We start from the raw sequence: 11,980 nt of genomic DNA on the forward strand, positions 1-11,980 counted from the left end.
TCTTTGATAATATATATAATTTGTATATGAAAGTTATAGGGGCCCTAATTTAATTTTTGCACAAGGCCCCAAATTTTTTGAGACGGCTAAAAAAAATAATAACAACTATAGTTTACATTATGTGATCCGACTGAAACTGAGTAAATTAACATAATAAAGCTGTCATCCTTTGGAGTTTCCGAAACAAAGTTGTGAAACATCCAATACGAATATGATAATTAAACACACAAGTAACTAAGTAAGCTAGTGTTCTTGTGCATTTGATGTCAAAACCAAACAGAGCGAAAGCTCCAATTGTTCTATAAATAAGGAATCTTTGCATCATGGAAGATGAAGATACACCTTAGCTTACAAACAAAACTAAGGTCTATAAAACTCTTGGTGATTAGAGTTACAGATGCGGTTTAATTTTCACTAAACATCCAAGAAGCAACTTAAACATGAGTTCAAACACAGGGGAGGTTACAGTTGCACCGACTTATGGGTCATCTCTGCCAGTTCCAAATGTTCAAGACATAGTAAGAAGTGACCCTTTGCAGGTCCCTGAAAGATACCTTATTAGGAATCAAGAGGACATGCCAAAGAATACTGTAGATCATACGAGTCAACTTTCTTCTGAGATTCCAATCATCGATTTCTCTCTGCTCTCGAAAGGGCATAAGGAGGAGCTTCACAAACTGGACATGGCTTGCCAAGAATGGGGATTCTTTCAGGTAATTGACATTGAATATAACTGTAGAGTACTAATGTTCTCTTGGTAGATATCTCATATGTTTTGTTGTCAGAGTGTTAATCTTGAACCGCACATGCAAGCAAAAATCAACATAATCAATGGTTTACATTGGCAGTCTATCAACATAACATGTCAAACTGAACTGTATGACAACAAACATTTTCATACAACTGTAATATATAATCTGAATCCCAAAAGTACCACAAAAGAGTGGCCTAAAAGTAGAAACTCTCTTAGTTGAACTTTTCAAGTTAAATAAACTTTGCAGATTGTAAATCATGGAGTGGCAGCAGAAGTGTTGCAGGGCATGAAAGATGCTGCGGCTAAGTTCTTTGAACTTCCATTAGAAGAGAAGAATAAGATTAAAATGCCATCAGATGACATACAAGGCTACGGCCAGATCAATGTGGTTTCCGAAGAGCAGGTACTGGACTGGTCTGACGCTCTGGTTCTAGTGGTTTACCCATCAAGCTATAGAAAGCTCAAGTTTTGGCCAACCACACCAAAGGAATTCAAGTATGTTTCTAAAAGTCATGGAAAAAACAAAGAGTATATAATGTTTCTTGAAATTTGAAAATACTAATTTTAAGTAGTTAAAGAGAAATGTTAGTGTAATTAGTCTGTTTATACACAGGGGTGATTGCAAATTGTTGATGAGTGTGGACTTCACAAACCATTAATGATTTAGAGTCGCTCATGTGTGTCTGGACGACTGAGCTAAACTTTAATATTAGCTTGTTGATTATTGGTGAAGGGAGGCTATTGAGGCATATTCTAGTGAAGTAAAAAAAGTTGGAAAGGAGCTCATAAGGTCTCTATCTTTAATTATGGGGTTAGAGAAGGATGCTCTTCTTGGACTGCATCAAGAGTTGGTCCAAGCTTTGAAGGTGAACTACTATCCTCCATGCTGCATGCCTGATAAAGTACTAGGTGTAAGTCCACACTCGGACACAAGCACCATAACCATACTTATGCAAGAAGACAATGTGACAGGATTACAGATTCAAAAAGAAGGTGAATGGGTGCCAGTCAAGCCAATTCCAAACGCTCTCGTTGTCAATGTTGGAGATGTTCTTGAGGTACTGTAAGCAGTATCCAAGATTTTTAACTGATACTGTGAAAGTCTTCCTAGCTTATTAAATGAAATATGATTCTAATTGAACTATGAAAGAGAACAATATTTTATTTAAGCTTCATATTTGTTATTGCTATGGCAGATATGGAGTAATGCGAAGTATAAGAGCATTGAACACAGAGCTGTGACAACCAAAAGCAAGGCGAGGTTGTCTTATGCATCATTTCTTATTCCACATGACGATATGGAAGTTGAACCATTTGATCATATAGTGGAGTCCTCAGGGTCCCTTCGGATGTACAACAAAGTTAGATATGGAGATTATCTGAGGCAATCCTTGAAGAGTAAACTGGAGGGAAAGGCACACACTCAAATGGCCAAGATCGAAAACTAAGCAGATGTTTCAATTTTCAGAAACCAGAGGATAAGAGAATAAAAAGATTCAAAACAAATCTTCCATCATGACTTTTATGTGGGCTTGTCATATAAATGTAACATCATCAATGCTGTTTTTCATTTGTTTGTCAAGTAATGCTACATGTACCATCCCTATTATAGATTTGTCCTGTCTCTGTACATTATTTAATCCCATTGAAATGGAGTAAATTAACATAATAAAATTGTTATCCTTTGGAGTTTCCGAAACAAAGTTGCAATACATCCAATGATGAAACACACAAGTAAGCTAGTGTGTGCTTAATGTCAAAAAGTTCAAAACTAAACAGATGGAAAGCTCCAATTGCTCTATAACTAAGGAATCTTAAAATCAGGGAAGAAGAAGATCCCCCTTAGCATACAAACGAAACTAAGGCCTATAAAACTCTTGGTGCTTAGAGTTAGAGATGAGGTTTAATATTAACTAAACAGTCCAAGAAGCAAACATGGGTTCAAACACAGGGGAGGTTGCTATTGCACAACTTATTCAAAACTAAACTTATGGGTCGTATCTGCCAGTACCAAATTTTCAAGAAATAGTAAGGACTGACCCTTTGCAAGTCCCTGAAAGATACCTCATTAGGAATCAAGAGGACATGCCAAAGAGTGTAGATAAGTGTCATCTTTCTTCTGAGATTCCGATCATCGATTTCTCTCTGCTCTCAAAAGGGCACAATGAGGAGCTTCATAAACTGGACCTGGTCTGCAAACAATAGGGATTCTTCCGGGTAATTGACATTGAATATAACTGTAATCTATAATCTGATCCGTTCATTTTCTATGTTCATAGTTAAAGATCATCCGTACAAAAAATCGGCTAAATCGAAATTCATCTACCCATTCGATGATCATTAGAAAAACCACGATCGTTCATTAATTCGATCACCATTATGTCACTTTTACATCTCCGATTGAGCTAATTTTTTGCACGAATTATCTTTGAGTGAGGAACTAAAATTTGAACGGTTCCGATCGTTGACAACACAATTGCATAGTTTGTTTATAAAAATATGTAACAAAATATATAATAAGACATATGTAAATTTATGTTTTATTATAGTTGTAATGTTGTATATAATTTTAAAAGTTTATTATTTATGGTATTACACTATTACTAACATAATAGTATTATATAATAACTTAATAAGCATATTAATAATTTATTGAAGTAAACAAACGAAAGAGCTATTAAATATGTTATGATTCACAAACTTGACAAATAAATTAGTCAGCTCAGTTGGTTGAGAGTTGAAGCTTCTTATGTGAGGTTTCATGTTCAAATCACAATATAGCCAAAATCCTATATTTTTTTTGAAGATATATATGTATCTAAATAGGCTTTGGGCCCATTTTGGGCCGCCCGTTCGGGCCTAGCCTGGCTTGGCCCTCCAAGCCCGCAAGTCAAAGCCCGATGGGCGGACCTTGGGCTTGTATATTAAAGCCCAAGCTCGGCCTGGCCCGGCCTGAAAGCTCTATTGGGCTTCTATAATTCAAGCCCGAGCCCGGCCCGACCCATTTCCGACCACTAGTTTTAGTAAGGGTAGATTAGGAAAATATGTTAGGTATATTAATAAGTTTTAATATTTTTTTAAATTAAATTGGGTAAAAAGAGTGTGTTGGGGCATTGATAAATAAATTTGGTCCTAATAGTGGCATCCAAATTTTGGCTTTCTACATTTGAGGAGTGAGAGTGGCTCTCTATTTTTTATTTTTTAATATGTTATATTTTAAGTTGCTTTATTTTATGTTTAGAAGTAAACTAATGCTTGTTTGAATTAAAAAAATAATTTAATATTTAATATTAGCTAGAATAGAAAAAGAGAATATTGTTAGAATAGTCACTTGAAAAGTGGCTAGCTAAAATAACATTTATAACTAGCAAGTTTAACTAAAATTTAGCTAAGAAATATAGAGCATTGTTGGAGATGCTCAAAAGAAATTGAGAAATTTTAATCAATAACTCCTTTCAATATTCCCTAAACTATTTTGACTCTCTAGTCCCAAATCTTATTTTTATGACCCTTTTGTTTTTTTTAGACCAAAATACCCTTATACAAATACATTGTGGCGACCAAACAGTCCTCCTGGCGACCATGTGGCGAGTCGAGTTACTGTAGCAGTCAAACCTTCCTCCATCTTCTTCTTGTAGGCTGCAGCAATCATAGAGAGCAACCTCCATCATCGGCCAACACCCATCATCTCCTCTTTCTATCTCTCTCCATTTTCTCTTAAATCAAATCTAAAAAAAAAAAAAAAAAAAAAAACCTAGATTTGGGTTTTTCTCTAAATAAGTTGAGAGGGAAGGGGGAGGAGAGAGAGAAAGACAGACAAAGATGAGATGTCACTGGGGGAGGTGGAGGATGGTGGTGGGCACCGGTCAGTGACCCATCATCTTCTCTCCCAACCCAAATCTTAAAAAAAATTTGAAAAATTTGAAAACTTAGATCTGGTGGAATGTGCTATAGCCAGATCTAGTTAAATTTTTGGTAGCCACATGGTCGAATTTGTGGTCGCCACATGGTGGAATATGCTATAGCCATGTGGCGACCACAAATTTGACCATGTGGTGACCACAAATTCGATCAGATCTGAATATTTTTAAAGAAAAATTTATTTTATGAGATTTTTTTTTGTGAGTTTTTCTAGGGCGACGTGAGTTTTTTTTCATTGGATTTTGCTAAGTTTGATGCTGCATCTGTTAGGTTTGTTGCATCAATTGGGTTTGCTGCATCTGCTGGGTTTACTGCAGCGGCGAGGAATGGGGGTGCTGACGGCTGGGATGGCGAGTAGCGCGGCAACGATGAGGCAATGGTTGGATGGGGAAGAGAAAGTGGGGGAAAAAAAAAAACTACAGTAAAATAAGAGGGTTTTATATGTAGGATATTATGGATATTTCACAGGCAAAAAGGCCATAAAAATAAGATTTGGGACTAAGGGGTCAAAATAATTTAGGGAGTATTAAAAGAGGTTATTGATTAAAATTTCTCAAAGAAATTAAATTAGATGGATAATGGAGACAATAATTAGTTTCTCCAGGGGCTACTGGAAATCTGGGACGTGTCTGCTCTGTAGTTTGCTAGTTTAATGCAATTGGCCCAATTATATAAAGGATCAAATGAGAGACTAAATACACTAACAGGCCCACTAAAAAAGAGACTCGATACACTAAACGGCCCCACCAGTAAAACAAGGATATCAACTAGCCCATTGGGTCAATTAGAGAAGTCCACAACAAACAAAAAAAACACTAAAATTATTAAAAATTGGAATATTGTCACCTGGCCACCTCAACTGCCAAATTGCCTTGATGCAATTGCAGCATTGCACCACATGCAATAAAAATTGTATTATTCTTTAGATTATTAAACACTGTTGAACTAGTTAAGAATATAAAAAAACAAAACAAGAAAAACAAAACAAAAGACCAAATGAATAAAAATTATAATTGCCATTGTCTGATCCGGTTTAAACAGATAAAATTAATACAACAACAGCATCCATGATCCATCCCAGGCATAAACCATGAAATTATCCCGGCCCATAATTAGATTCTTAATTATTTTTTGTTTGTTTAATCTGTAGAAGGAGTCAAACTTGAGACCTCTTTTAATATTAAGAAAAAAAATACCACTAAATCACAAATTAGTTGATTTTGATATCAATAAAACTGTCGCTTTTGAATTTCTAAGTTTTCTTTTGTGCTTGATTTAGAGATTTTGTGCTTTCTTTTTGTATTTTTTTTTTATTCGTCTTTTTTTTTGGGGGGTCAAATGATAAGCCAAAATTATTCAACAAAGAAGGTGTTACATCAGGCTCACAAAATTTTGATGCATATAAAGTCACCAATAGGCTTATTTGCGTAAGCAATGATAACAGCATCCAACTGCTCAGTAAAGATTCTCATATCTCTAATTCCAAGGTATTGGAAGGGTAGCTGTAAACCAAGAGACTCAAGTTTGAGTCTCCAGTTTGATCCTTAGAGCCAAGCTGCAAGGGAGATAAAATACCTTGTGAATTCTCTAGGCTCGGCATGAATTGTCTGCTTTTGGTCTAACAAAAAGATTAGTCTGGTGCGTGAAAGCTGGCCCCGAACACCCTTGGTTACAAAAAAAAAAAAAAAAAAAATTCTCATATCTTTAAAAAATTACATGACTCTTTTCTTTGTTGTTTTTATTTGTTTGTTTTGTTGTTTGTTCTTGTTTGTCGGGTTTGATCTTTCTCCCAATTGCCGTCGATCTGTTAGTAAGTTCCTTTCCCGTTTGGGGTTTTAAATGAAGCTTCATTGAGGAAAAATAAAAAATTAATAACTAGCTGGCTGTGTTGTGCTGGACCGCTGGTTGGCATATTAAGAAAAATCAAAATTTCCCCCTTTAAGTAAAATATTCTATGAATAAGGAGTGACGGGATTAATTTATAAGAAACCTAATAACAAAAGAACAAAAATTTAAACAAATCTACCTGCCATATTGACATATGTTATTAACATCGATCAGTCTTGGATTTATCACTGAGGATATAACTAGATAGTAGTAATTAATGTATACGTGTGATAAATTAAGTGCATTTGTAACACCACATTAACCATCACACAAGTAGAAAGGAAGCCAGTTCCAATTGTTCTACAGCAAAGGAATCTTTAAATCAAGGAAGAAGAAGATCCACCTCAACTAACAAACAAACCTAATTAAGGAAAGAGTAATTAGAGCACTGGTCTATTAAGCTCTGGGTGTTTAGCAGCTTATAAATACACATATGCAACTTTAAATAGTGTCGCTTGTAAAAACTGTTAAGAGTTTAATTTAATTATTAAGCAGAATAATTATAGTCTCATTTTACAGGAAGTCAGTTTTTCAATTACCTATTCCTTAGAGTATCGGTGAGCTTAGAAGTCATTCACTACAAGTAACTTTAAGTCTTTAAGTAACTTTAAATAGAGTTACGAAAACCCTTACCATCAATGAATTAAAACAATATTTTTATCTTTGTTTTCCTTGTATTTCCTTTTCTTTCCTTTATTGTGATCCAATTTGGTCACCATGAGAAGGTTTAACAGAGGCCCTAATGTTCTTTTGGTATATGCTATGTTATCAAACTGTTAATCTAGAACAACACGTAAACCAAAAAATGAGCATAAGCAATGGTCTACATACACTCTATCAACATAACATGTCAAACTTTACAATCTGAAAATAAACATTTTCGTATAACTGTAATATATAATCTGAATCCAAACAAAGTACTGATAGAATTAGAGCATCCAACCCAAAACCAATTGGCAATGGGTGAAGAGACCCAAGACTTATAAGCACATATGCTAAGCTCTAGTTTTCCGATGTGGGACATTGTTCCAAATTACTCTCAACACGCCCCTGCACGTGTGGCGATATTTTGAGCCTTACACGTGAACAAATTGTATTGGGTGACGTGGGAGCACGTGTGACCGTTGGGCCTTACACGCGGATAACCAAGCTCTGATACCATGATAGAATTAGAGCATCCAACCCAAAACCAATTGGCAATGGGTGGAGAGGCCCAAGACTTATAAGCACATATCCTAAGCCTTAGTTTTCCGATGTGGGACATTGCTCCACATTACTCTCAACAAGTACCACAATAAAAAGTGGCCTAATAGTAGAAACTCTCTTCATGGAATTACTTTTCAATTAAGTTGAATAAACTTTGCAGATGGTAAATCATGGAGTGACAGCAGAAGTGTTGCAGGGCATGAAGGATGCTGCAGCAAACTTCTTTGAACTTCCATTAGAAGAGAAGAATAAGATTAAAATGCCATCAGATGACATACAAGGATACGGACATGTCTATGTGGTTTCCGAAGAGAAGATACTGGACTGGTCTGACGCTCTGGTTCTCGTGGTTTACCCATCAAACTATAGAAAGCTTAAGGTTTGGCCAACCACACCAAAGGAATTCAAGTATGTTTCTAAAATATTGTTAATTCCTTGAAATTTGAAAGCACTAGTTGAACTCCAAAGAGAAATGTTAGTGTCAGTCATCTACTTATGAGTAGGTGATTGATAGCCATTAATTAGAATCATCTACATGTGCATGGACGACTGAAATTAACTTCAACTGACTTTGAATTTATTGACAAATATTGTATTGGTGAAGAGAGGCTATTGAGGCATATTCTAGTGAAGTCAAAAAAAGTTGGAGAGGAGCTCATAAGGTCTCTATCTTTAATTATGGGGATGGAGAAGGATGCTCTTCTTGGACTTACATAAAGATGTCTAACTAATACTGTGAAAGTCTTCCTGAAAAAATGAAATTGAATAAAGTAAAAAGAAAGGGGATGCATAAGTGGTGCTGGGTTTAATTGAACTGTAAAAGACAAAAATTCATACTTATTATTTGCTATTGCAGATATGGAGTAATGGGAAGTACAAGAGCATTGAACACAGAGCTGTGACAACCGAAAGCAAAGCTAGGTTGTCTTATGCATCATTTTCTCATTCCACATGACAATGTGGAAGTTGAACCATTTGATCATAGGGTGGAGTCCCCAGGGTCCCTTCGGATGTACAAGAAAGTTAGATATGGAGATTATGTGAGGGAATCCTTTAAGAGGAAAATGGAGGGGAAGACACACACTCAAATGGCCAAGGTTGGAAGTTAAGCACATAAGCAGATATTTAAATTATCAGAAACCAGAACAAAAAAAAAGATTTAATTCAAAGTCTTGCATGATGGCATTAATTGGGCTTGTTATTAATAACATCAAACATGTTGCTTTTGGTTTCTTTGTCACTGTAAGCCACAAATCCTACGCACTTTTCTCTTTTATTGGATAAGTAAAATAATCTTATGCATTTTGTTACTTTTGTACAAGTAAACGTTTTACATAATCCTATTCCTCTGTCTTGGTTGAAGAATAGCAAGGTCTTTGAGCCTGCAGGGCCGGCTTTGAGGGGGGGTCGAGCTGTGCGATCGCACAGGCCCCCAGTTTGGGAGGGCCCCAAAATATTAAAAAAGCCTAAATAAAAAAGAAATGGTACAAACTACCAAGTACCAACAACAAGAAATGAACAAAGAACCACAGAGGGTAGAAACCAACGCTTCAACCACTAAACCATTAAACGCTATTGTAATTATTCTTCCAATGCATATATTTAAACACATACTATGTAATAAATTAATATTAATATATTTGGATTTAATATATCAAGTTAACCTAACAATATTCTTCTTCATTTTTGTGTCGCCACACTGTTCTCTTTCTCTCTCTAGCCCTCTTTGATCTCCTCTTTATCCCACTCTCTCTGTCGCGACTAAAGAGTTAAATTTCGGATTTTGAAGAAATTTCGAATGAAATTTCAAAAGAATTTTGTTTTTGTTGAAAATTTAGACTATAACAATTGAAACTTTTAAAAAAATTTCTACAATTTCGATTCGGTAATATTTCAAAACTTTAAAAAAATGGAAAATTTTTAAATTTAATTCCATAGTCACGACACAGAGAAAGAAAATACTCTTTGATAATATATATAATTTGTACGTGAAAGTAATAGGGGCCCTAATTTAATTTTTGTACAGGGCCCCAAATTCTTTGAGATGGCCTTGGGTCTTTCATGTGTATTTCTTTAAGAGACTTATATTTAATGACCTAAAAAAAATAATAACAACTATAGTTTACATTATGTGATCCGATTGAAACTGAGTAAATTAACATAATAAAGTTGTCATCCTTTGGAGTTTCCGAAACAAAGTTGTGAAACATCCAATACGAATATGATAATTAAACACACAAGTAACTAAGTAAGCTAGTGTTCTTGTGCATTTGATGTCAAAACCAAACAGAGGGAAAGCTCCAATTGTTCTATAACTAAGGAATCTTTGCATCATGGAAGATGGAGATCCACCTTAGCTTACAAACAAAACTAAGGTCTATAAAACTCCTGGTGATTAGAGTTACAAATGCGGTTTAATTTTCACTAAACATCCAAGAAGCAAATTAAACATGAGTTCAAACACAGGGGAGGTTGCAGTTGCACCGACTTATGGGTCATCTCTGCCAGTTCCAAATGTTCAAGAAATAGTAAGAAGTGACGCTTTGCAGGTCCCTAAAAGATACCTTATTAGGAATCAAGAGGACATGCCAAAGAATACTGTAGATCATACGAGTCAACTTTCTTTTGAGATTCCAATCATCGATTTCTCTTTGCTCTCGAAAAGGCATAAGGAGGAGCTTCACAAACTGGACATGGCTTGCCAAGAATGGGGATTCTTTCAGGTAATTGACATTGAATATAACTGTAGAGTACTAATGTTCTCTTGGTAGATATCTGATATGTTTTGTTGTCAGAGTGTTAATCTTGAACCGCACATGCAAGCAAAAATCAACATAATCAATGGTTCACATTGGCAGTCTATCAATATAACATGTCAAACTGAACTGTATGACAAGAAACATTTTCATACAACTGTAATATATAATCTGAATCCCAAAAGTACCACAAAAGAGTGGCCTAAAAGTAGAAACTCTCTTAGTTGAACTTTTCAAGTTAAATAAACTTTGCAGATTGTAAATCATGGAGTGGCAGCAGAAGTGTTGCAGGGCATGAAAGATGCTGCGGCTAAGTTCTTTGAACTTCCATTAGAAGAGAAGAATAAGATTAAAATGCCATCAGATGACATACAAGGCTACGGCCATGTCAATGTGGTTTCCGAAGAGCAGATACTGGACTGGTGTGACGCTCTGGTTCTAGTGGTTTACCCATCAAGCTATAGAAAGCTCAAGTTTTGGCCAACCACACCAAAGGAATTCAAGTATGTTTCTAAAATTCATGGAAAAAACAAAGAGTATATAATGTTTCTTGAAATTTGAAAATACTAATTTTAAGTAGTTAAAGAGAAATGTTAGTGTAATTGGTCTGTTTATACACAGGGGTGATTGCAAATTGTTGATGAGTGTGGACTTCACAAACCATTAATGATTTAGAGTCGCTCATGTGTGTTTGGACGACTGAGCTAAACTTTAATATTAGCTTGTTGATTATTGGTGAAGGGAGGCTATTGAGGCATATTCTAGTGAAGTCAAAAAAGTTGGAAAGGAGCTCATAAGGTCTCTATCTTTAATTATGGGGTTAGAGAAGGATGCTCTTCTTGGACTGCATCAAGAGTTGGTCCAAGCTTTGAAGGTGAACTACTATCCTCCATGCTCCATGCCTGATAAAGTACTAGGTGTAAGTCCACACTCGGACACAAGCACCATAACCATACTTATGCAAGAAGACAATGTGACAGGATTACAGATTCAAAAAGAAGGTGAATGGGTGCCAGTCAAGCCAATTCCAAACGCCCTCGTTGTGAATGTTGGAGATGTTCTTGAGGTACTGTAAGCAGTATCCAAGATTTTTCACTGATACTGTGAAAGTCTTCCTAGCTTATTAAATGAAATATGATTCTAATTGAACTATGAAAGAGAACAATATTTTATTTAAGCTTCATATTTGTTATTGCTATGGCAGATATGGAGTAATGCGAAGTATAAGAGCATTGAACACAGAGCTGTGACAACCGAAAGCAAGGCGAGGTTGTCTTATGCATCATTTCTTATTCCACATGACGATATGGAAGTTGAACCATTTGATCATATAGTGGAGTCCTCAGGGTCCCTTCGGATGTACAACAAAGTTAGATATGGAGATTATCTGAGGCAATCCTTGAAGAGTAAACTGGAGGGGAAGGCACACACTCAAATGGCCAAGATCGAAAACTAA

The 11,980-nt window shown here is 35.7% G+C and overlaps 2 protein-coding genes and 1 pseudogene across 2 annotated transcripts; all 3 read left to right on the plus strand.

Moving 5' to 3' along the window:
* The first annotated feature begins 440 nt into the window (after positions 1–440).
* LOC147281611 (protein LATERAL BRANCHING OXIDOREDUCTASE 1-like) lies at positions 441–2,202 on the plus strand. Its single transcript, XM_086246603.1, has 4 exons — positions 441–713; positions 1,002–1,249; positions 1,488–1,812; positions 1,951–2,202. The coding sequence occupies exons 1-4, from the start codon at positions 441–443 to the stop codon at positions 2,200–2,202; spliced, it is 1,098 nt and encodes a 365-aa protein (XP_086102729.1).
* A 541-nt stretch (positions 2,203–2,743) lies between these two features.
* Positions 2,744–8,723, plus strand: LOC147281612 (protein LATERAL BRANCHING OXIDOREDUCTASE 1-like; annotated as a pseudogene).
* Positions 8,724–10,218: 1,495 nt separating this feature from the next.
* Positions 10,219–11,980, plus strand: LOC147281613 (protein LATERAL BRANCHING OXIDOREDUCTASE 1-like). The gene is made up of 4 exons (XM_086246604.1): positions 10,219–10,491; positions 10,780–11,027; positions 11,266–11,590; positions 11,729–11,980. Exons 1-4 carry the CDS (start codon positions 10,219–10,221, stop codon positions 11,978–11,980), a joined length of 1,098 nt encoding a protein of 365 aa, XP_086102730.1.

Source organism: Dryas octopetala, chromosome 6 (genome assembly GCF_963921425.1).
Source record: "Dryas octopetala chromosome 6, drDryOcto1.1, whole genome shotgun sequence".
NCBI classification, from domain to species: domain Eukaryota; kingdom Viridiplantae; phylum Streptophyta; class Magnoliopsida; order Rosales; family Rosaceae; genus Dryas; species Dryas octopetala.